General features: G+C 48.8%; 1 protein-coding gene across 5 annotated transcripts in view; it reads left to right on the top strand.

Moving 5' to 3' along the window:
* Positions 1–17,252, top strand: part of GATA4 (GATA binding protein 4) — an 80,011-nt gene extending 62,759 nt beyond the window's left edge. For 4 of the 5 annotated variants that reach the window (XM_073892519.1, XM_073892517.1, XM_073892518.1 and 1 more), the window contains 5 exons: positions 6,806–6,975; positions 8,206–8,331; positions 12,214–12,301; positions 13,820–13,968; positions 15,381–17,252. In XM_073892519.1, the coding sequence (XP_073748620.1) occupies positions 6,806–6,975; positions 8,206–8,331; positions 12,214–12,301; positions 13,820–13,968; positions 15,381–15,563 (716 nt within the window). In that variant the 3' untranslated portion in view covers positions 15,564–17,252. The remainder of the gene's footprint in view (positions 1–6,805; positions 6,976–8,205; positions 8,332–12,213; positions 12,302–13,819; positions 13,969–15,380) is intronic. The other variant, XM_025874019.2, reaches the window with a different exon arrangement.
* Positions 17,253–23,813: the final 6,561 nt, after the last annotated feature.

Here is a 23,813-nt window from a genome sequence, read left to right as displayed (position 1 = left end):
GTGTGTGTGTGTGTGTGTGTGTGTGTGTGTGTGTGTGTGTGTGTGTGAAGGTGAAAGTTTATTTCCAGTGCAGTGACAAAATTCACCTGGAGAAAAGTTTAAAGGTCTCTCATACTCTTCAGTGACTATTAAGAAATGTAGCATGCTAAACGTTTCATGTAGATTATTGTCCGTTTGTTGTCTGTAAGATGCTGAAAGTGTTCCGCACCCCACGGCACCGCGGTCCGAATGGAACGGACAACCCCCGTGAGGCGCTGCCATGTTGTCCCTCCGCGCTCAGAAGCGGAGGCCCTGGGCTTCGCTGGGCCGTTCTGGCCAGGCCTGGCGGGAGCCGCTTCTGTTCAGTGGCTGCAGGAGCTTTCAGATTCGGTGCGCTGACCCCTGCCAGCCCGATGCTGCCTGAGCTGTGTCCGCCTTCCCCTTGGCAGCCCCCTGTCACAGGCCAAGCCTGACAAAGCCCAGAAGACAGAAGGCTTAGGCTGCCAGAAAAACCTCAGGATTTGTTTGCTCCTCATGCCCCAGCCCTAGGCGCCAGCCCGGAGGACTGAGCCAGGGCTGTCAGGAAATCCAGGCACAGTCTCTGGTGAACTTTGGATGGGACACAGGGCTGGGGTTCAGCAAGGGACATATGCGTGGGGCTCGGGACTTTGTTCCTGAGGCCCCTTTGGCTCTGGGGAGGTCTCTGGGCAGGTACCTCCTCTCTCTTTGCCGAGGCCTTGGATCCCCACTGGCCTCTGTTTCGGAGCATTGAATAGCTGCCCAGAGCATGGGTAATTTCCACTGTGTTCACGTGTCTTCTCTCCCCAAATGGATTGTAGCGTGGTCTAGGGCAACTGAAGATGTGCAGCTAAGGGTGGAGGGGTTGGGGTGCGTGATAGAGCCCAGGAGCCATTGCAGTTTGTCACATTTCATATAATTCTTTGTTTTGGGTTGTGTATCCCCAGCTAGACCAAAACAACTTTGAGCAGGGATTTTTGCCCCAGTTTTGTCTGATATATCTCTATGCCCAGCACTTGCTACAGGGGCCAGGAGAGCAGACACATGACAAATGTTTGGGCTTCAGTGCCCCCCACGGAAATAGTGGTGGGGGCCCAAGGTCAGATAGTGTCAGGAGGGTGAAGGGTGAAGGTGAAGGAGGGGGCTCAACATGGGCTCTGGCCCAAGACCCAGCTTTCCCTAGCAAGAGCAAGCCACTCAAAAGACGGAAGGCCTGAGGGGCACTTCCAGGGCCGAGCAGAACCAGGCTCTGTGGCATCCACCCGTTGGGCTGGAATTCATACCGGCGACGTCCCCAGGTGGGCAGACAAATCCAGCTCTCAGGCAGTGCCCAACACACGTTGCCAACCATGAACCTGGCCCCTGATTCCTTCCCCTTCTTCCTCCTTTCCTTCTCCCAGTGTAGCTGGGGCGCAGGGGTGCAAAAGCACCTGGCTCCGGGGCCCTACACAGGCCGGGTTCAGCCACTCCCCACTGACAAAATCCAAAGGCAGAGTTTTGAGGCGAAGCAAGAAAGGGATTTATTTTGGTGAGGCTAACACTGGGAAACAGGGAACTAGAGTCCCAAAGGCTGTCTTCACAGCCTGCAACATACTCTCAGGTTTAAGTAAGGAAAATGGGCGGGGGGGCAGACATGGGTGGGTGCGTGCAAGTAGGCAGTGAGAGTCAAACCCATCACTGTCCTGGAGTCCAGCAGGAGCAGGGTCTTGCTGGCTCAGGGTAGTCCTCCTTAAGAAAGGGGATAGTTTTGATTCCCAGCAGGGGATGCTTTGCCCTTAGGGTCTTCTGCCTGAGCCCAGAGACACGCTGGAAAAAAGAACCCAACTAAAGAGTTTGAGGTCAAAATGGAGGCAGCCGAACTCCTCCTCCGTCACCCGCCCTGACTTGCTTGTTAGCCCTGCCTGTGGGTGGGTTCCCCAAGATGGATGGAGCAGGTCAGGGGAGAGGTCGGAGTCTTTGCCTTTGATTGCGTCACTTCTCTGTGGGGAAGTCAGGGGTGGGATCCTTCAACCTCCTGGCCCACATTTTTCTTTTCAGGCACTTGGGTAGAAGTAATCTGCCATAATTCCTAGGAACATCCCTATGAAATCGGATGCCTCAGAAATCAGGCTGAGTTTGCTTCCCTCTTTAAGAACAGTGTTTTCCTAAGTGGTTCATGGATGGAGGTGAGGCATTTGATCCCCATTCCTGGGGATGGGGTTAGGGCCTAATTCATTTTGTGTGTCTGATTGCTAAACATCAGTAACTACAATTTCCCATGAGCAGTAGCCTTGTGGCGCCTCACAGGTAGAGACTATCAGCCGGGCTGCCAGTTCCTTCTCAGCCTGCAAGTCTCCAAGTTGGCCAAGTCCGAGAGACACAATTCACAATTCTGAGCACGGCCCCCCCTCGCCCCTGTGCTTGGTGAAAAGGTCAGATTCCCAAATCTCCTAGCTCTTTTATCTATTCCCTCCCCCTGCGAAAACTCAGCACCAAGCTTTGTCCCTGGTCTTCCCACTCCCTCCCCACCCCTCCAAACCTAACAATAATCCATCACTCTTATCTCATTTGGTGTTTACAAAGCACTTTACAGCCATTGTTGTGAGTTTTTCCTCTTATTTGCAAAGTACTTTACAACTATTATAACAAGTCTTTCCTCCAATGCGGTGTAATGCTGACCCATTTCCGAGAGAGTTGGATTGCCACTGCTTTCTAAGTGGTTGGACCAATGGCCGTGATGCCCAGCACTGGAGAGGTGGGGCTTTCATAAGTGAAGGTCACAGCTGTGCCCTTAGAAATCAGGCTGAGAAACTGGCTTCAGGCCACTGCCCACTTGCCCTTTGGGAAGTTCCACTCAGCGCCTTTCTAATGAAGGCATAAGTTACCAGGGTTCACCCCACCAGTTGTTTGTGCTGGTATGGGGCTCACTGCCTATCAGCTCCCACTTCTGGCAGGGTGGCTGCTAAGCAGCAGGGTTTGAACTTCGTTCTCTCCTTTCTTCAGCCCAAGGTAGGGGTGGGTGTGTGGTGTGTGTGTGTGTGTGTGTGTGTGTGTGTGTGTGTAAGTGGACTGGGAGCTGCTTAAGGTGATCAAAAGTCTTTCTGTTTTTGTTTTAATTTTTCATCAGATTTTTTAAAAAACAGGCAACTATGGCATTCCAGAATGGCATTTTTAAGAAAGAAAAGTCCACATTACAATAACTAGCCTAACAAAAACTTCTTCCTTCTCAGTGTCTTACCTGCCCTCAGGGTGGTCTGGCAGTTCATGTGTTGCCCTTTTCATTTAACGTTTGGGGTGAACATTTTCCTCGATTGTTACAGTGCTTTGTAATAAGCATTTAAACTTTTGTAGCATGTTTTTGAGTAGGTTGGATGGCAAGACTTTCTGGTAGAAAACATGGAAACTTCTGTAGATTTGGAGGGTTAGTGGATTGTAGAGAGACTTGGTGCATCTGACAGGGTGCCTTGAGGAAGCATGGCCTTGACCTCCTATCCCGTTTCTTCTTTGGCTACTGTTATTAACACCTGACCCTTCAATCTGGGTCTGACTTCTGCACTTCCCACGCTAGACAAGAAGTATCTGCCATCCAAATCCCATCTTGGTTAAGGTATGTTCTGAAAATGAGTTGAGCAATATTGTCAACTCATTATTGGTATTTTGGCCCAATTTGCCCACCTCAGTTATCGGCCTTCTGAGAATGTTTCCCTCTTAGCTTCTGGGACATCTATCAGAGTGCTTAAATAGCAGATGCTCAGTAAATGTTTGTCGGTGACAAATACATATTTGCCAACCTCCAGTGCCTTTCCCTGGCCAGTAAAATAATTGCCTTGAGTGTAACCTCTTCTGTGAGGCAAGTGTGAAGGAGTTTCTAAGGCAAATCTTTGTGTTGGGGTTTCAGTTAAGGCCAGTAAGTAGCAGAGAAAACTGTAATTGCCCGGATGGCTCCTTCGGTGAGATTCTGCCCCTTCATATAAAATCAGAAGTGTGAAGAGATGAGATCTCCCCTCCAAAAGAGAGGACCAGATTATGAGATTTTTGTCTCTGGAGGCTTCTTTAGGTAAACCAGAACATGGGAAAGAGGCCGGTTTGCTTTATTTATTTATTTTTTAGGTTTTTTTTTTAAAAAGGATTTATTTATTTGAGATTGAGAGAGAGAGAGCACAAGCGGAGAGGAGGGGCAGAGGGAGAAGCAGACTCCCCACTGAGCAGGGAGCCCGATGTGGGACTCGGTCCCAGGACCGAAAGGCAGATGCATAACGGACTGAGCCACCCAGCCACCCCCAGTTTACTATCTTTAAAGGGAGGAGAGTGTGATTCTTTATCTGTGAGAGCTACGTACTGGAATATTTATGAATGGAATGGTAGGATGTCTGGGATTTCCTTCAGTTATACAGGATGGAGGAAAGAGGGTGGAGAGATACATGGGACAAGACTGGCCACAAATTGTTGGAAGCTGGATGATGATTCAATAAGAGTTCATGGGGCGCCCGGGTGGCTCAGTCGTTAAGCGTCTGCCTTCGGCTCGGGTCGTGATCCCAGGGTACTGGGATCGAGTCCCACATCGGGCTCCCTGCTCCGCGGGGAAGCCTGCTTCTCCCTCTCCCGCTCCCCCTGCTTGTGTTCCCTCTCTCAGTCTCTCTCTGTCAAATAAATAAATAAAATCTTTAAAAAAAATGAGTTCATTCTGTCCACTTTTGAGCGTGTTTAAATCTTTCCATTAAAAAAAAAAGAATAAGAGGGTCGCATTAGGTTTGGACTGGGAACATGATCTGAAACAGTCCTCCATCCCCAAGCATGGTTTAGGCTAGAATGCCCTGTATTGGTTCAATTTTGAAGCTCTAGTGCCATCTAGTGTTCGCTGCAAACCCCCAACCAAAGGCCGACATTGCAAGCGCCTCTCCTTGCTCCAGAGTCCTTCTGTGAACCTCCCTGGCCTCAGGGGAAGGTCTTGGCTGGGGGAACGGGGTTGACCGGCTCAGGACAAGGGCAGCACTTCCGGGTCTGGAGGTGGAGGTGGCGTGTGGGCGCCTTCCTTGCCTCACCCAGGCGTGGGGAAGCAAACTGGGACGGGAGTTGTCCTTTTGTGTGCGGCTCTGAAAGCAGGTGACCTTGCGGGAGGGTTCTCGGTGTGACCCAGGTGCAAAAATAGCCTCTCTTGTGACCGGTGTGTGCTCAGCTCCCTGGCCTGAGCAAATAGCCCCTCACACCTGCACATTGTTGACTCGGTGTGGACACACAGCTACTTGTTTGCAGGTGCAAATGACTGTTTGTATGCCCAGAGTTGAGGGGAGGGCCCCCCACCATCCTCTTCTTCAGCTCACGTTCCCTTAGGGCAAGTAGCTGGGCCACAGAACTAGCAGAATGTGTGACCTTAAAACCCAGTGCTAAGTCCCGGTAGAGGGAGAGCTCTTAAAACCCCTCCTCTCCAGATATCCCCCACCCCGTTACAAGAGAAGAATCCACTCTTGCCTCTGGTGGTAGGACGAGAACAATCTGAACACCAGGGTAGCTGCATTTAGGGACAGAAAATCTGGATAGGATATAAAATATTTTTCAGGCTAGGAAGCAGGGTACATGGAGTCAGGGAGACTTCTGGAATTCTCAGCCAGGTTTTATACAGATCATGAGAATAAGAAACTTGGCCCAGCCTATATCAGCAGGGCAACTGAAATGGGCATGAGTGAAATTTGTCAATTGTAAAATCCTATAGACTTGGGCAACAGAGGCGGTGGGGAGCGGGGCTGGGGGTGGTGAGCGAGTGCAGGAGACTGAGTGGTGGCAATGTGCCCACGGAAGTGTGAGTGACTCTAAGTCACAGTTGCTTACAATATGGACCTGTATTTTATGTACCAATAAGCAGGAAAAAGTGTCAAACTGTGGTACAGTATATCATACAGATACATTGAAATGGCAAAAATGAACGAAAATGGATCACAGCCCTTTTTGCAGGGCAGTTTGAAAATTTCAAAAACTTTCCAAAAATGTAGTCCCTTTGGTTCAGTAATTCTACTCCTAGGGGAGTATCCTAAGGAATAGGCAGAAATGCTAAGATTTGTGCACAAAATGAGCAGTATTTACAAAACGGGAATCAGAAACGAGGTAGGGATTAAGTAAAAGTTTAATGATAATGAGGATGGCACGTTTATAAGACGGGATACCATACTATGCTAAAATGAGTTTATGAAGAATTTCTAATGTGGGAAAAATGCCTTGGTATTATGTGAAAAAAATAGGTTCAAAATTATATAGCTTGACCTCGACTAGGCAAAGTATACGTCAATATATAAAATATTGCAAAGGATATAATAGAACAAAATGTTAATAACTGGTGATCTTGAAGTCACAGGATTACATATGATTTGTATTTTCTTCACACATTTTATTTTCTAATTTCCCTGGAGTAAATCTTTTTTTTTGTTTGTTTGATTTTGTATTTGTATTGAAAGGGAAAAAGAATCTCAGTTTTAAAGGGAAAAAGAGAGAGGAGGAAGGTCTGGGCAGAATTCAGTGCTGGGTGAGAACCTCAGGGCCACCGGCTCTGAAAGAGAGAGAGGGACTAAAACGCAGGCTGCTGGTGGTCGCTGCCCAAGTCTTTCTTTCCTTGTGACCTGGGTCTTGTGCTCTGTGTGCGATGCCCAGGAGTAGGAATGTCCACTTCCCGACAGTCCTGTGAGCCGAGCCGAGTCAGGAAAAGGGAGGCAACCCGAGCTGATCCATCTTTTACTCCTTTCAAGGAAAGGGCATTATTTCCTTGGCCTCTGGATTCTCCAAGGTAAGGTTTCTGGGCACAAACCGAAAGAATTAATCCTCTGTCTTACTTTCCACCCAGTAGATATGTTTGATGACTTCTCGGAAGGCAGAGAGTGTGTCAACTGTGGGGCCATGTCCACCCCGCTCTGGAGGCGCGACGGGACGGGGCACTACCTTTGCAATGCCTGTGGCCTCTACCACAAGATGAACGGCATCAACCGGCCCCTCATCAAGCCCCAGCGCCGGCTGGTAAGCACGTGCGCCGACTGCTCAAGTCCACCCTTCTCACCTGGCTTCGGGGCTCACGCTTTGATTCTGAATTCCCAGGTTCTGAATTTTGGACTTCAGGTCATTTTTTTTTTCATTTTTTAAAAAAAGATTTAATTTACTGACAGAGAATGAGAGAGAGAGAGCGCACAAGCGGGGAGAGCAGCAGAGGGAGAGGGAGAAGCAGACTCCCTGCTGCCTGGGACCCCGGGATCATGACCCGAGCCATAAGCAGACGCTTAACTGACTGAGCCACCCAAGCGCCCCTCAAGCCATCTTTAAAAAAGATGGTGTTTGTGGAGGGGTTGGGTGGCTGGGTGGCAACACAGTAATACCTCATATCTTTAGAGTTAGCTCCAGCTGCAAGGATGTTCCAGACCATCTAGTTTAACCCCTTCATTATGCAGAAGTGAAAAGTGAGGCTCAACAAAGCTAACCTCGCCCACGGTCACAGGGATACCGAGCGTCCCGTCTAGAATCAGAGTCCAGGCTTCCCAGTTCCCAGTCCAGCCTTGCCTTGGACAGCTCCTGTTTTCACCTCAACCCCAGGAGGACGGGGGACTCCTCCGTAACCCTGTTTTCAGCTGATTGGTTAATGAAACCTGAAGCGCAGCGGGGAGATTAAGCAGTGTGTGTTGGGCCCTAAGGCCGGAAAAGAGTACAAAAAGGGGTTTTTGGCTCTCTGCTCCGTGGTCTTTTCTAGTATGATTTGATTTTGACCAACACAAATTAGCTGTCATGTATATTAGGGAGGGAGGAACGGAGCGGTTAAACCCTGGCGTTTACCTTTCTTGGGGTCCTAAGGCCCATCCATCCTTTGAAGACACTTGAATACGATAATTCTTCCCCCAGCGCCCTTCCCCCACCCGAAGCCCCCATTTATTCTCCTTTTGAGGAAAGCTCTTCTGCTCCCAGGGCCCTCTGTCTGGTGAATGATTGATATGCCACTGATTCCAGTGAGGACTAGAGTCCACTCTACTCCCCCTGCCACCGAAGTCTTTGTTCCCATCCCCCCTCCGCCCCTCCCCCCCCCAGTGGCTTAGGTGAGGGGAGAATCAGCGCCTCGGCTGCTCCGAGGTCCTCCTTCAGGGCTCTTACCGCTGACCCTGCCACCCATTCAGGGCTGGCCAGGCCCTTGGCGCTCCCCGTGAGGGAGAAGCAGCAGCGCCTGCCTTCGGCTTGGACTCCAAGGGTCTGTCTTCTCTGTTGCAGTCTGCCTCCCGCCGAGTGGGCCTGTCCTGTGCCAACTGCCAGACCACTACGACCACGCTGTGGCGCCGCAACGCCGAGGGTGAGCCGGTGTGCAATGCCTGTGGCCTCTACATGAAGCTCCATGGTGTAAGTAGCCGCCCTGCCCCCCCCCCCCCCCCCCCCCGCCCGCGTGTCCCCCCCCCCCCGCCCCACCCACTGCCCAGCATTCTGTCCTTCCGCTCTGACTCGCTTGCAAACTCAATGTCATTGTTTCCTCCTTAGCAAAGACACTTGGATTTGGAAGGGATCTTAGAGGCTGCCGTAACAAAACCCCACGGCCCCGGGTGGCTTGTAAGCAACAGACATTCATTTCCACATTCCTAGAGGCTGGGAGTCCCAGCTCAGGTGCTGGCGTGGTCAAATGCTGGTGTGGATTTGGGGGAATACTCTCATCTGTTATTGATTTGCATGTGACGTACTGCAAGTATTCACTAAGAAATTAACCTGACACTACTTTTTTTTTTTTTTTAAGATTTTATTTATTTATTTGACAGATAGAGAGAGAGCACAAGCTAGGGGAGTAGCAGGCAGAGAGAGAGGGAGAAGCAGGCTCCCTGATGCGGGGCTCGATCCCAGGACTCTGAGATATCATGACCTGAGCCGAAGGCAGACACTCAACTGAGTGAGCCACCCAGGTGCCCCTGGCCGTACTTATTAAGGATAAACACACATATCTTTTGATTTAGCAGCTCTGCTTTTGGGAAACTAGCCTGTAAAACAATAAAAGAATCAGTACGTAATGATGTTTGAGCTATTTATTGCTGCAGTATTTGTAGTGGCAAAAACTAGAAACCATCACAAAGCCCCGTAAAGGAATGGTTGAGTAAATTATGGCAGTACTATGATGTGGAATATTGTGCAGAAATTTAAAAAATACTAAGTTAGAGCCATGTATCTTGCCCTGGAGTCACAAAAAAGCACATTGCCAAGTAATATACATAGTATGACCCCATACTATGGGGGTGAGGGTGTGTTAAATACACGCACAGATATAGATGGATGGATGAATACACATGTACATACGTGTATAGATCTGTATGTGTGCATACACGTTTGAGAACGTTTTCCAAATGTAAGAAACATAACAGGCTGGTCCTCCACTTGCCTCGTGGGGACAGAATTGATGGGAGAGGGGTGGGAGGGGCAGTACTACCTTAGTCTTCATGAATCTTTTCATGTCTTCTTTCTTTATCTTTTTATTAGTTCTTTAATTTTAATTCCAGTGTAGCTAACATACAGTGTTATTTTAGTTTCAGGTGTACAGTACAGTGATTCAACAATTCTTTTTCTTTTTTTTTTTTTTGAGGGAGAGGAGGGGGCAGAGGGAAAGGGAGAGAGAGTCTTAAGCAGACTTGGTGCTGAGCATGGAGCCCGATAGAGGGCTCGATCTCACAACCCTAAGATCATGACTTGAGCCAAAGCCAAGAGTCAGACACTTAATCAACTGTGCCACCCAGGTGCCCCAGTGATCCAACAGTTTTGTACATTATTCGGGTGCTCATCGTGAGAAATGTACCATGTTTTCTTGTTAGTGAGAAAAAAAAAGCCAAAAATATAGTTAAGAACATTCATAAGAAAACATACTTCTTTCTGCAGAAAAGTGTATCAAGGATGTTTGTTGAATCACCATGATAGAGAAAATGGAGAAAAAAAACCTTCAGTAGGGAAATGGTTAAAGAAACTCTTGTTCCTCAATAGGGGAATGGTAGAAGAAATGGAGAAAGGAATATTATGCAGGTTTTAAAAAGATTGTGTCCTCGGGACGCCTGGGTGGCTCACTCAGTTAAGCGTCTGCCTCCAGCTCAGGTCATGATCCCAGGGTCCTGGGATCGAGTCCCACACTGGGCTCCCTGCCCAGTGGGAAGCCTTCTTCTCCCTCTGCTTGTTGCTCCCCCGGCTTGTGCATTCTCTCTCTCTCTCTCTCTCTCTGACAAATAAAATCTTTAAAAAAATTTATATCCTCAAAAAATTAAAAAATAGAATTAGCATATGACCCTGCAATCCCACTTCTGGGCATAGATCCAAAAAGAATTGAAATCAGAGCCTTGAACAGAAATGTGTGTCCTCATGTCCACAGCAGCATTCTTCACAATAGCTAAAGGTGAAAGCAACCCAAGTGTCCACAGTTGGGTAAGCAAAATGTGGTCTGTCCATGCAATGGAATACCATTCAGCCTTTAGAAGGAAGTAAATTCTTTTTGTTGTTGTTGTTTCATTTATTTATTTTTGAGAGAGAGCAAGAGAGATAGAGCACGAGCCGGGGGGAGGGCCAGAGGGTGAAGCAGACTCTCCACTGAGCAGGGAGCCCAATGTGGGACTCGATCCCAGGACCCTGGGATCATGACCTGAACTGAAGGTGGACGCTTAACCGACTGAGCCACTCAGGCGCCCTGAAAGGAAGTAAATTTTGACACATAGTACCAGATAGATGAACCTTGAAGTCATTATGCTAAGTGAAAGAAGTCAATCATACAAGAAGGAGAAGTCTCATATGATTCTACATACTTGAGGTACCCAGACTAATCAAACTCATAGAGACAGAAAATAGAATGGGGGCTGCCAGGGGCTGGCAGAGGGGGAAATAGGGAGTTCATGGTTAACGGGTACAGAGTTTCAGTTTTGCAAGATGAGAAGTGTTCTGGAGACGGGTGGTGGTGATGGTTGCACAACAATGTGAATATACTTAACACGACTGGAAAGGGTTAAGATGATAAATTTTATGTTACGTGTATTTTACTACAAATTTTTTTAAAGAAGTACTGAGCTTGGTGGGGAAAAACATGAGGGCTATATTCTTCTGAGGTCAGGATGGGCTTCAAGTGGGCCAAGGCAGGGTGGGGGGCTGGCGGGAGGAAAGGACACTTTCCTCCAAAGGTGGAAATACTGATCTAGAAGGCAGGTTCAAGTTCACCTAATCTGCTGCACCTCTCTCTTAACCATTCCATGTTTAATCTCTGAAGTGGTAATTACTTGTCTTTTCAGTATTTCAAGCATGGCCGTTATGAGTCCCATACAGGAGACAAGCACAGACCAGGAGCTAAAAGATTTGGTTGGCCTGAACTAAGAGAAACCAGATGCGGGGAAGGCACACTATTTAAAAATACTAGAAAGGTGATCCAACAAGCCTCCTCCCCAGACCCTGTCTAGGCACCTGTGAATGGTTCAAGAGCATGACACCTGATAGTCACTGCTTGTTTATGAGAAGTCAGTGCAATAAAAGTGTTGTCCATGGACTGTTTATCTCAGGACCTGGCCACAGGGCAGTCTCCCCAACATGATCTCTTTTTGCTCCCCACCCCCCCACGGAAAGACTGTGGTTGGCTCCAACCAGACTTAATGCAATGCTGAGCTGCTCTAGGTAGAGTGACTTGATGTCTCAATTCACTGGGGCTGTCCCAGCCTCCGCCTATTTTCTTAGCATAATTATTAATAGCACCCCCTTTTCACTTTCATAGTATCCTGATTTTGCTGATACACTAAAGGCTTTTGCAAATACTGTTCCTGCTGCCTGAAATGCCTGCCCCTTGTCTACTCGACAACCTCCCACAACTTAGGCATCACCTCCTGAGTGAAGCCTTCATTGATATGGTCACATGCCACTTCCTCTCCTCCCCAGCTGGGGACACAGTTTAGTGTTTCTTCTCCGTTCTCCCAGATCACTTATGAGTCTGGTTGTTTCCTGCTTGTCTGTCTTTCCCAGTCAACTGAAGCTCTGGAGGGAAGGAATGGTGCCTTTAAGCCTCCATTTCTCCAGGGTGAGTGTAAGAAACAGCACGTAGTATAGGATCTCAATACATACTTGATTTCTTTCTCAGCAGGCGTGCCAGGGGCTGATTCACCTAGTCCCAGCCCCAAGGTTTGTGGAGGAATTGCTTAGATGTTGCCTTCTCATAGTATGTGTGCATGTTTAAATACTGTAGCAGATCACGTACAAGTGGAAAACCATATATATTGACTTGTAATCCTCTAGGTCCCAAGGCCTCTTGCAATGCGGAAAGAGGGGATTCAAACCAGAAAACGGAAGCCCAAGAATCTTAATAAATCTAAGACACCAGCAGGTGAGGAAAAGAATTGTGTGTAACTATAGGACAACTCAGTGGCCCTTGGAGTATGTGAAAATCAGGTATTCTTAGTTAGGTGGGCCAACCCAGGCTACGAAGGCATGATAGCATTGTCCAGCCCCAGCTATTCAGGACAGAATGATAACCCAGGGAAAAGTAGCATCACCATGCAACATTTGGGGAGCTTTTGAAGCAGGCTCAATTCAAGGTGCATGATCACTGTCAGTTGCAAAGGCCACAGGGGGGCCAGCTGGACCGGATGGGGGCCAGAAGGAGAACTACTCATCCCTCCATCTTCGGTGCTGCAGCCGGCCACTCAAGAGCTCAGTTCCTCTCTATTCTCCTTGAGATAACTGGGATCTAGGAGGATCTCATTAGTCCTGTTCACAACAGCTTGATTTGTAAGCCAGTGGATAGTTAACATCAGGTAGTACTTAGCATTTTAGAAAGCTGCTTTACCATTAGTAGCTCATTGGTCCTTGAAGACCCCCATGTGACCCATTAGCCCCATTTTACTCCTGAGCAAACTGAGGCACAGAGAGGTTAGTGACTTAACTAGAGTCACACAGCGGTGAGGGGGTAGACCTGGAATTAAAACCCAAGGTTTTACACTTCCGGGTCCATATTCTGTCCCATGTGCCACTTTGCCTTCTCAGTTTCTAGATGAAGAATGAGGACGACTCATGCTCCTATCAAGAGCACTCGCTCCTCAGTACTGCTACCAAATTAAAGATTTCACGGGAACATGCTGCCATTGCAGAGGAAATAAATCAGCTGATCCGGTGGAAAGTTTATCTTTTAATCTAAGGCATGAAAAACAGACAGATTTCCCCTTTCCACTACCAAGAACATGACCAAAGTTCTCCGTTCCCAGATTCCACAACGGCTTACCCCTGCTGGCAGTCTGTCTCATTAGAATTTTCTGTGTCTTACACCAATGGTCCTCAGCCTTTCTGCCTGTGTCCACACTGTTTTATAAGTACAGCACCTTCCCCTGGGGAACTTCATCTCCTTACATGTTGTGGTGACAGGGAGAGCAAGCATTTGGTTCAGTCTGAAATTCCAAATCCAGGGAGCTGCCTCTGGCAGCGAAACCTAATCTGAACAGACTCCAGCTATTTATAGTCTTTATTTGTCCCATGTGTGAAGATTCACATGTTTTGCTGCAGAACCATGAGTGTATTTAATTATGGGGTGTTGTCTCAGGCTCCACTGGAAGTACCCTAACATACAGTATCAAAATCCAAACACTTTTCAATCCTGAAACACACGTGGTCTCAAGGATTTGGAATAAGGGGTGGTGAGCCCATCACTTGAAAAACTTCCCGTGAAATTCTGGTATTTTCATGTGTCCCATTCTGAGAACCACTGCCCGGCACTGATGAAGGACGCTGCTTCACTCCCCAGCAAATCTAAATAAAGCCGTTAGCACAGACCTACCCTGGCTGTCTCCAAGGACCGCCATCCATTTGCCCCTGCCCGTGGCCTGGGTGGCCTGACTCTGCCTCATTCCAGGTCCCTCGGGCGGTGAGAGCCTGCCTCCCACCAGCAGCGCTTCCAGCAACTCCAGCAACGCCGTCACCAGCAGCAGCGAAGAGATGCGCCCCATCAAGACAGAGCCCGGGCTGTCGTCCCACTACGGGCACAGCAGCTCCATGTCCCAGGTACACTCCCCAGGTGGGGAGATGGGACCGCCTGGGGGACGGTGGTACACTGCCAAGGACCAGGTGGCTGGGTCAGCCCTGGAACACGGGGGCTGTAGCCGGGCCTCAGCAGGTCGCAGCAGGAGCTGCTTGGTGCCCCTGGGGCCCCACCCGAGGCTAGGGGCTTGTCTGCATAAGGGTCTGTTTCAGCACATCGGATCAAGTTACAATGATTGGGGCACGCAGCGGTGACACACAAATGTTCAGTAGCTCCTCCATGGGGGGCCTTCGGACACAGGTTGTGGGGAAGGACACATGAGGGCACAGCCACAGCCCGAGTCGGACTGTGTGCATTGAGGGATGGCAGTACGACTATAGCAGGCTGTGGAAGGTGGCGCGTGGACTTTCTAGGCAAGTCTGTCTCCTAAGTGAGAGGTGCTTTGGCCTTGACCTTGAAGGATGGATAGATTTTTTTTTTTTAAGATTTTATTTATTAGAGAAGGCACGCAAGAGAGAGCACAAGTGGGGGGGCCGAGGGAGAAGCAGACTCCCTGCTAAGTAGGGAGCCCGATGTGGGGCTCGATCCCAGGACCCTGGGACCGTGACCTGACCTGAAGGCGGACACTTAACCTACTGAGCCACCCAGGCGCCCCCCAGGATGGATAGATTTTAACAGGAGGAGGGGGAGGAAGAGGACCCTCCTGGCATGAGCAAAGGTGTGGACACTAGAGGGCAGGGTGGGTGGGCACAGGGGGTTGGTGAGGAGGTCACAGGCAGGGTGCCATTTAATGAGGGTCAACTGCAGCTTCAGCTTCAAACATGTGTCCAGAAGACAGGTTAGCAGTCCTGTCATTTCCCTCTTTCGAATATGATGGTATTCCTACTCCCCAACCCCTTCCCTCTTGGGTTCCCCTATTTGGGATTGGGGTAGTCCCACACTTGGTTACAGTTTCCTGTTAATTCTGATCTGTTTTCCGCATGCGCTTGAGGGAGGCTGTATCCTAAAGAGCCTTTTACTGTCAGGGTAAAGAGGCTGGTCCCATAGAACCAGGAGAGCCAGGAGCCTCTTCTGGGCATGGAGATCCAGTGGTGATAAGACCATAGAAAATGTCTCATGTAACTTATCAGAGCCTTCGGAGAAGCCACAGTATCCACACACCTACTGGGTCCCAGTGCTCAGAAGAAGTGAATGAATCACATAGACCCCTCACGTCCCACCCACAGCACAGGGGTTAGGAAGAACGGAGACAAGGGCTACTTGGTGTCTTCTCCTGCCCTTGTCCTTGGGCCCTCTCCCCTCATCCCTTTCCTAGGGCTGGGAACTAGCTTAGGGACATCTGTGTCATGGGGCTCCCCTCCCCAGCCCAGACCCCCTGTTCCTGAGCCCCCCAGGGGTGATTCCATTGAGCTCATCTTGCGCTTTTTGCTTTCAGACGTTCTCAGTTAGTGCGATGTCTGGCCATGGGCCCTCCATCCACCCAGTCCTCTCGGCCCTGAAGCTCTCCCCGCAAGGCTATGCATCTTCCGTCAGCCAGTCACCGCAGGCCAGCTCCAAGCAGGACCCTTGGAATAGCCTGGCCTTGGCTGACAGTCATGGGGACATAATCACTGCATAATGTCACCTCCTTCCCTCCTCATATTCCTGCACGGACTTGGGACTTGGAGGACAGCAGAGATGAGGGTCTGGGCTCCTGGGAGCCAGCCCGCTCTGTTGGGGAATGACTCCAGAAGAACAACTGGGAAGAAACTTGAAATTGACAATTTGGTTAGGGGAAGTGGGTGTTGGATTTTATCGGATGCCTTTTCAAGGGTGGGCTACTGGAAAGAGCCCAAACTCTGATCTGGAAGAACCCACCCTTCACTATGAGCACATTTAAGTCCCTTCTGTGGAGTAAGAGACTTGTTTCTTGTTTTCCACCCCACCCCTCCCGCACAAGAGATGAGATGTCCTCCCCTACCCTTCCACCACGGTCGCCTAAGATGGTGGTTTTCCCATGGTGTTCCCAGCACTGGGGATCTGAGGGTGGGTGGAGGGGTCAAGGCGCTGGGATCTCTGGTCCAGCCTGAACCAGGGCACCTGTTTGACACGCATGTGGATGCGACAAGCCCCTCCGGGCCGCTGCTGCCCCTGTCCGGCACTCCCCCTTCAGGCTTGGCCCACCCCTGCATTCCCCAGTACCGAATCTTGACCCCAGAAACGTTGAGTTTAGCCCCGATGTTACTGAAGGCTTCATGGGGAGATGGAGGAGAGGGCCGCTTCACCCACTGCAGGGTGTGCCTTTGGCAAAATCACAACTTGGCAACTTCGCCTCTCCCAAGTTCGTTTCCCCGGCCCACGGCTCAAACCTCCACTCCTTCTCCTCACCCTGCAAGGCCTCTGGAAATAAAAAGCCCTTCCACTGCTGAGTGATTCAGCTCTGCCTTCGGCTTGAACAGGTCTCTCCCTCTGCAGAACAAGAGCTCGGCAGTTTAGCCACACAGCAGTCCCCCACAACTGTCCCCCAATCCTTCATCCACCCCATCACATACAGGCGGGTCCCGAGTATGTACAAAAAGGTTCTGTTGCTAAAGCAGGTTTGACAAACACTCATCTAAGACTTGAGATCCTTCTGGAGAGCGTGTCTGGTGGACACCGTCCCCGGGGTGGGCAGAGGCTTTCCGTGGATTCTGGCTCGCTTGCACTTGGATCTCGCGGACGCTGCTCTTGTTCTGCGGAGCTGGGCCTCTTAGGCAGACAGCAGGCTGAGTTCATCCAAGGGGTGGTGAGCAGCGGCACCTGCATCCTTTCCCCAGCAGAAGTCTCTTGTCCCAGAGGCAGAAAGCTAGGGACGTCGCAACATCACTTCAAAGCAAACAAACACAACAAAACCAAACTCAGACGCAAAGATGATGACCGATAAGAGAAGACACCGAGGGTGGGCCCTGAGGGAGTCTCCGGCTCTGTGCTCTTCTGGAATTGGCCTTCTTTTCTCCATGTTGCTGTTTCTGCCCGTGATGCTGGGGCTCACAGAGACTCCTCCTTCCTGGTCCTCATCAGCAGCAGAGCTCTAGATGACTGTGGCCTTCCTACATCCTCCCCCCAGATGCCCAGCTCCCGACCCCCAAATCCTACTGGCTGTAGCAGTGAATATTTTTAAACCAAGATTCTGTTTTAATCATCATTTACATTGCTTTCTTCCACGAAGGCCACCCTCGTATACCTTCCCTAACCCACGAACCTGTTAACATTGTCTTAAGGTGAAATGGCTGTAAAATCAGTATTTAACTAATAAATTTATCTGTACTCCTCTTTTCCTTCTCCTCCCTCAGAGGTCAGTACTGGGAGGTTCGATGCTGCCCTTTGCAAGTCAGTCTTGAGCCACGGAGGCCCCTTCGCCGATCTGCTCACAGGCAGCATAAAGTTGTGTTCTCCTTTCCGTCGTTTGTGGCAGCTGCCCAGGACTTCCTCTGTATGTGATGGTGGCTAGTGAAAAGAACACTCATCCCAGCCCTGCTACTGCGTAGTTTGCAACCTTGGCCGGGTAACCTCTAGGCTTTGGTTTCCTAAGAGACGGTTGGGCCAGCCGTTAACTAAAGTTCCTAAGGCCCAACAATTGTTGCCTGATGAAGGGAGCCATTTCTAGAGCTTTCCTCGGGACTGGCAGGGGTGGGGCATGAGGCAGAGCGCAGGGCAGTGGTCCGCCCAGCCCATGTAGTTTAAGATTACCCTGACTTGTCCTTGCCCTCTTCCAATTCTTTATATGGTTTGATCCAAAGAAGCTTCTAGAGAGGAGATGAAAACTTCTTTATCCATTTGTCTTCACCTACTTGGGCGACAGAATTGCTTAATTGCTTCATTGTAAAGGTGGGCTGGGAGTGGGGGCGGGGGTCCCAAGGCACCTGTGGGACGGGACCCAGACAAGCAAACCTGCCCCCATTCAGAACTGTTGGTGGTGGCTGCCTCTTGGCACTCAACTGGCTTTTGCCAAACCCACGGGCAACTGGTGGCTTTGACCTTTCACAGCACCCCTAATGTTTCTGAGCAGGTAAGGGGAAAGAAAACTAGGACAATATTTTATGTAAAATCAGAAAAGCTTTTAAATTTCCTAAGGAATAGTTAAACCTACTATGTAGATGTAGATATCACCCAGAAGGACGCATAGCGGATGACTAACAACTACGAGTAACAGATTCAGAAACATGAATAAAACCTACCAAGATTTATGCTGGCCTTGGGAAGTGCATGTTTTCTGATGATGAAGTCTTTGCTGAAGACATTTGCCACTTCCCTTTTAGGAATGGCTTTCAGAACAGAATGACCTACACCACCAGATCAACCTCGTTCCTTAAAGAGTCATAACTTGGCGCTTCCCCCCCAGATGGTATATGGAAGCCTGATTCAGCCTCCCTGCTCTCCAGACTTGGTGGCTTCCCCAGATTGCATCCATCCTCAGGGGAGGTCAAGTTGCTACCAATCAGGATATTCGATTTTTTTTTTTTAAGATTTTATTTATTTACCTGATAGAGACACAGCAAGGGAGGGAACACAAGCAGGGGGAGTGGGAGAGGGAGAAGCAGGCTTTCTGCGGAGCAGGGAGTCCGATGTGGGGCTCGATCCCAGGACCCTGGGATCATGACCTGAGCCGAAGGCAGATGCCCAACGACTAAGCCACCCAGGCGCCCCCAATCAGGATGTTCTAAAGGATGCAATTCCCCGAGGGGCGGGAAGTGGCTGGTGTGGAAGGATGGGGAGGGGGACACTCGCAAGGATGGAGTCATTACAATGAATGTCTGGCCTGATGTGACTGAAGCAGACAGTTGATGTGTCCAGGTTAAGCAATCCTTCACATTCCCCTACGGTCTCACCTCTTGCTAGGACAAAACCTTTGGAAGCACAGTTTAAAGTAACAGTTGGAGAGCATTTTTGAATGCCTTGAGTGGATGAGTTGTAGCACATGTAGCTGTGATTGTATCTGGCTTGAGATGACAACAGTGAAAATACATTTATATTCACTGAACCTATACCTAATGGAGCTGGGGTACGGGCTATTTGGATGAACCTCCCACCCTTCGAGCCTCCAGAACTTGACACACTTGAATACTGACTGCATGAGAAATCACCATTTGGAAAGCTGCTTTTGGAGTGGAGATGATTGGTCTTTTTGGCTTTTTAATCATTTTCTGACATTGGAGGCTACTCTTCAGATCGCATCCTTGCCTCGCTTGAAGCTAGAACACCAAAATGCCATCTCCCCTAACAACCCCAAAAGGTGTCATCCCATAACCAAGCACCAGCCTCAGAGCTTCAAGGTTTAGCCTGGGAGCTGGAACCTGAATTCCCAAGGTCTCTCTGCCCTTGGGCACTTCTTTCATTTCAGCCACTGGAGCCTCTGTCCTGCAGCCTCCTGGGGCGTGCTGCTATTCTAAACCACACTGGCTCCAAGATGATTTTTCTGTCCGCTCCAGGTGCTGTGGCATGGCGCTTGCTAACAGACTATTCAGTAACAGGGAGAACTAACTAATTCAAGTGAAGAGGACATTAAAACAGACCTCATTTTTCCAAGGCCAGTTTGCTTTTGGTCTGAAGCTTGGGAGCGTGTGGGTTCACAGTTTTATAGAGGTGATTGACAGCAGTGCTGGGGGTTACCAGGAACAGAAGAGTTCAGAAAAAGCCTGTGCTAGGACGGACGGGGACACACACACACACACACACACACACACACACACACACACGCACACACACACACACACACACACACACACACACACACACACACACCCCCTCCCCTCTGCTCTCTGGTGATTGCCTTGCCTTTTGTCATACAGCTGTGGCGGCCCCCTTTCACCTGAGAAATGAAGATGTGCCCGCCTCCACCCTGGGTTTATAAGAGGTTTTTAAATAGGGGCACCTGCTGTTCTAATCATTGAGCAGTGGCAGGTTTCTAACCAGTGAATCTCTGATTGCACGGAGTTAGTTCAGAAGAAGCTCAGCACTAGTAAATAGTACTAGTAGACCATACTATAGACCCCTTACAATGACTGTAGTCTCTTGTGTGGCCTCTTCTTTAAGATGGATTTGCTCAACTGAAATGGGTTCTAATTAGAGATGTAAAAAAAATTAAATTTATCATTCCTCCCCTGTTCTTTTCCTTTAGAACGCAAGAAAATAAAAAATTGACGCTATTTGTTATTTTCAGGGTTCTTGATTATTGGAGATGTTTGAGTTGGGATGGGGGACAGGTGTGGTAAGAAAAGACTGAAATAACAGAATCCTCAGCAGACCTAGGAGCAGGCCTCTCTGCTGAACAAAGCAAGAGGTAATGTGCTTTACATCCTAAAGGTGTTGCTGTATTATTCAGAGAATCCCCCAGCAATGCTATAGTGATGTGGGTGGGAAACACTTTCAGGAGGTCAACCCATTTCCCCCCGGCTCTGTGACATCCTTGACAGCCGTTTTCTGGTGCAGCTCACCTTGCAGATTTCCTTAATATGGATTCCCCCTTACCACGGCCGAAGTCCCCTTTACCCCCACCCCGCCCCTGCTAGAATTCTCATGATTTGAAATTGTTTTACTTACATAATTATTTCGGCTTTTCCTCATTTTTCATAGATCAAAACCAAAACCACATGTAAATGACACCTCTGTTTTTAAAAGAACAAAGACATAACTGCTAACCTCTGCTAACAAGTGCCAGATAGTTGATACACTGAGCCGATACTGTTCCCACCCAACGCAAAGACATTCAATTTGGTTTGCTTTATGATCTTGGTATGGCAATTGGATGGATGTTTACCTTGGGGTATTCTGACTAATTAAAAATGGCGTGTGGGTTCCTATTGGGTGAATCTCTGGGCCCCAGGGGCTCTAGAAGGGGACCACTGTCATATACTCCTGTATCGGATTCTGTACCCATCTCTACCCATGCTTCTGCTTCCTCAAACACTGAGGGAGGAAGTCTACCAGAAAGAGCCAAAGATGGACTCTGAGGTTTCAGAATTGTAGTTCAGTTTGGCTGTCATCTAGCTGCATGACTTGGGGCATTTCACCAAACGGCTCTTCACCTCAGCATCTTTGTCTGTAAAACGTTTTGGACCTAGGGGATCTTCAAGGTCCCTTTGAGTTCTAAGCAGTCGTGATAGCTCCAATAATCTGAAATTATTCTCACCATATCTGGTATCATGCAAGGAACACAAGTTACCTTTCCTTTTTGTCATGTGAGAATGGTCAGGAAAAGACCTAAAGACATTATTCTCCAGAGACACACCGAATTAGATCTAGCATCCAGGACACTGGGTCAAGCTCTGAAATTATAAGGAAGTTGCTCACCTCTCAATCTTTTTTTAAAAAAAGATTTTATTTATTTATTTATTTATTTGAGAGAGAGAAAGCACAAGCAGAGGGAGAGGCAGAGGGAGAGGGAGAAGCAGACTCCCCGCTAAGCAGGGAGTTCAAAGTGGGGCTCGAACCCAGGATCCCAGGATCATGCTGAGCTGAAGGCAGATGCTTAACCGACTGAGCCACCCAGACACCTCACCTCTCTCTCTCAATCTTACATATTCTTGTTGGTACACGTGAAACCTCAGGGTCCCAATATCTGAAAATGCTCCTTCTGGAGACTCCAGATTGATTTTCTTCAGATGGAAAACTATACCTTTTTCTTGTGACCTAAGTAATGAGCTTTAAAAATGTTTCAGAAGCTATACATTCCATAAGTAGTGTCTCACAAAGTAGCCATCTTGGAGACTACTTATTCTAATGTTGCTGCCACTGCAAAAACATTGGAATTCCCTTTAGATGCCATCCAGAATCTGCTCATATCAACCCAAGAGAACCAGGCTAATGGCTTCTTAGCCACGTTTAGTTTGGGGCCCCAAGTATAGAATTACATCGCCTAACCAATTTTTGTCACCAATCCTTTCTAAATGCCCCTCATAGGATAGGAATTTGTTATCAGTGAAGAGCTATTGAGGAATGTTCTGTAGACTCTGAAAGCTGATGCCAGCAAACGAAGCAGGGGAAATGGGAAACACTTTCAGGTCTTCTGTGGCTGCCACACTGCAGAGGAAAGAATGCTATACGTTTTCTTAAATCCATCCAACAACGTTGGTGTCTTCCCTCACTATGCAGCTGCACTGAAGAGGTTTGAGAGGGACTGCAGGTCATGGAACTGGAACGCACTTCTGAGGCTTCCTGCAGGGTCCCGCATAGAGAACATTCTAAGTAAGTCATTTCTGCAATTTTGGGCAGTGGCTTTTTTTACCTTTGGGGGTCAGAGACCCCTCTGAAAATACAATAAAAGCCAGGTCCGCTTTCCCAGAAAGGTACCATACCCTGAGATTTTGCACACTAGTCACCATTTTAGGGGTTTTATGAACTCTGGAAATGTCTCCATACACCCCAGGTTAAGAACTCCTGCTCTCAGGGCTCTGGTTTAGTCCAGTGCTGCAAGGCTCTGTTGGTCAGACTGACCAGGTCAGCTCCATCTAGGATATCCTGGCACTTGGTAGGACCTTCCTATTTAAGCTATGAAGTCAAGCAACCGAACAATCCCAGGGCAGTTGTCAGGGGCCCTGGTGCTGTTCTAGGCTCCCAGGAAGCCCTGCAGCCTAAAATCCAGTTGTTCCCCCAAGGACAACGCACTGAGGAATTCCTGGTAGCTTCTTCCTTACAGGAGGATATGGGTCCGGAGTCTGCGGGAGTAAAATGGGGTTACAAGACACAAGCTGCTAAGGATTTGGGGAAGTTAGTATTGCCAAGGTTTCCAATAGCTGGCCTGGGAGAGTTGAACTGCAAGAAAACTGAACCCTGGGAGGAAAAAGGATACCTGGATTGGGAGGCCATGCCTAATTCATTTACAGATCATGAGAGGTCTCAGGGATCATCGGGTCCAAGCCCTCCTGTCCCACCATTGTTGAGGGAACTCGCCCAAAGCCATGGAACTGGTGTGAGGAAGAGCCACTGTTAAGCGCCTACCCTTCAAGAGAGGCTCTGAGACTGGCATCACATCAAGTCCTGTCCTTGCAGTTAATGCACTCACCATGGGGGGGCACCAGCGTTCTCCTCGCCTGTGACCACCAGACTATAAAAGCCTGATTTTCAAGCCATCTGAGGTCAGCCCAGAAATTGTGCTAAAAAAAGTACCTACTGCTTATTAAGCACTAGTGCAGGTCAGACTCTGCTAGTAGCTTTATATATCCACATAAAACATGTATATGTCCTCACAGTCACGTTTCAAACATGAAGAAGGTGCGACCCATGGATTTTAAGTAACTCACTGAAGGTCACAAAACTCATATGCCTCTAGAGACATATAAAACCTCCTCTCTGTGGTTCAGAATCCCCAAACTCTTTCTTTGGCAATCTGATTCCTCACCAGATTCTACTGCTTTTTCTCCTTCACTTCCTTTTTCGCTGTCTTTGAAGTGGTTGCATTTTAATCAATTTTCATGTTCACTGTAACTTTAATCCTGTTGCAGAAATGAGGGACACAAAGGAAGATGGAGGAAATTGGTTCCATGGCCCTTAGAAAGGTAGATGCTGACACCCAGTCTCCTGTGGGCTTTAGGGTTGCCCCCAATCCAGGAGACAATAAAAACTAAAACATACTGAACCCTATGCCAGGCCCAGTGCTAAGAGATTTATGTGAATCATCTCAATAAATCCCACAGGGGCACAGTGAGGTAGGCATTTCACTCCATTTTACAGATGAGGAAACTGAGGTACAGGAAGGGAAATTACTTGCCCAAGCTCTGCCCACTGAGTGGTGAGATTTGGACTCAGGGAGTCTGACGCAGAAACAATATTCTTCACTGCTATTCTACAGAGTTACTCTTCTAGGAGTTTGTCCTTCCCCAACCTTATTGTCTTAGAATGATGATTACATACA

Source organism: Callorhinus ursinus, unplaced genomic scaffold, assembly GCF_003265705.2.
Source record: "Callorhinus ursinus isolate GAN/ISIS: 27379988/994484 unplaced genomic scaffold, GSC_fseal_2.0 scaffold4, whole genome shotgun sequence".
In the NCBI taxonomy this organism is placed as follows: domain Eukaryota; kingdom Metazoa; phylum Chordata; class Mammalia; order Carnivora; family Otariidae; genus Callorhinus; species Callorhinus ursinus.
Note: the sequence above shows the minus strand (reverse complement) of the source record. Positions and strands in the feature narration are given on the sequence as shown.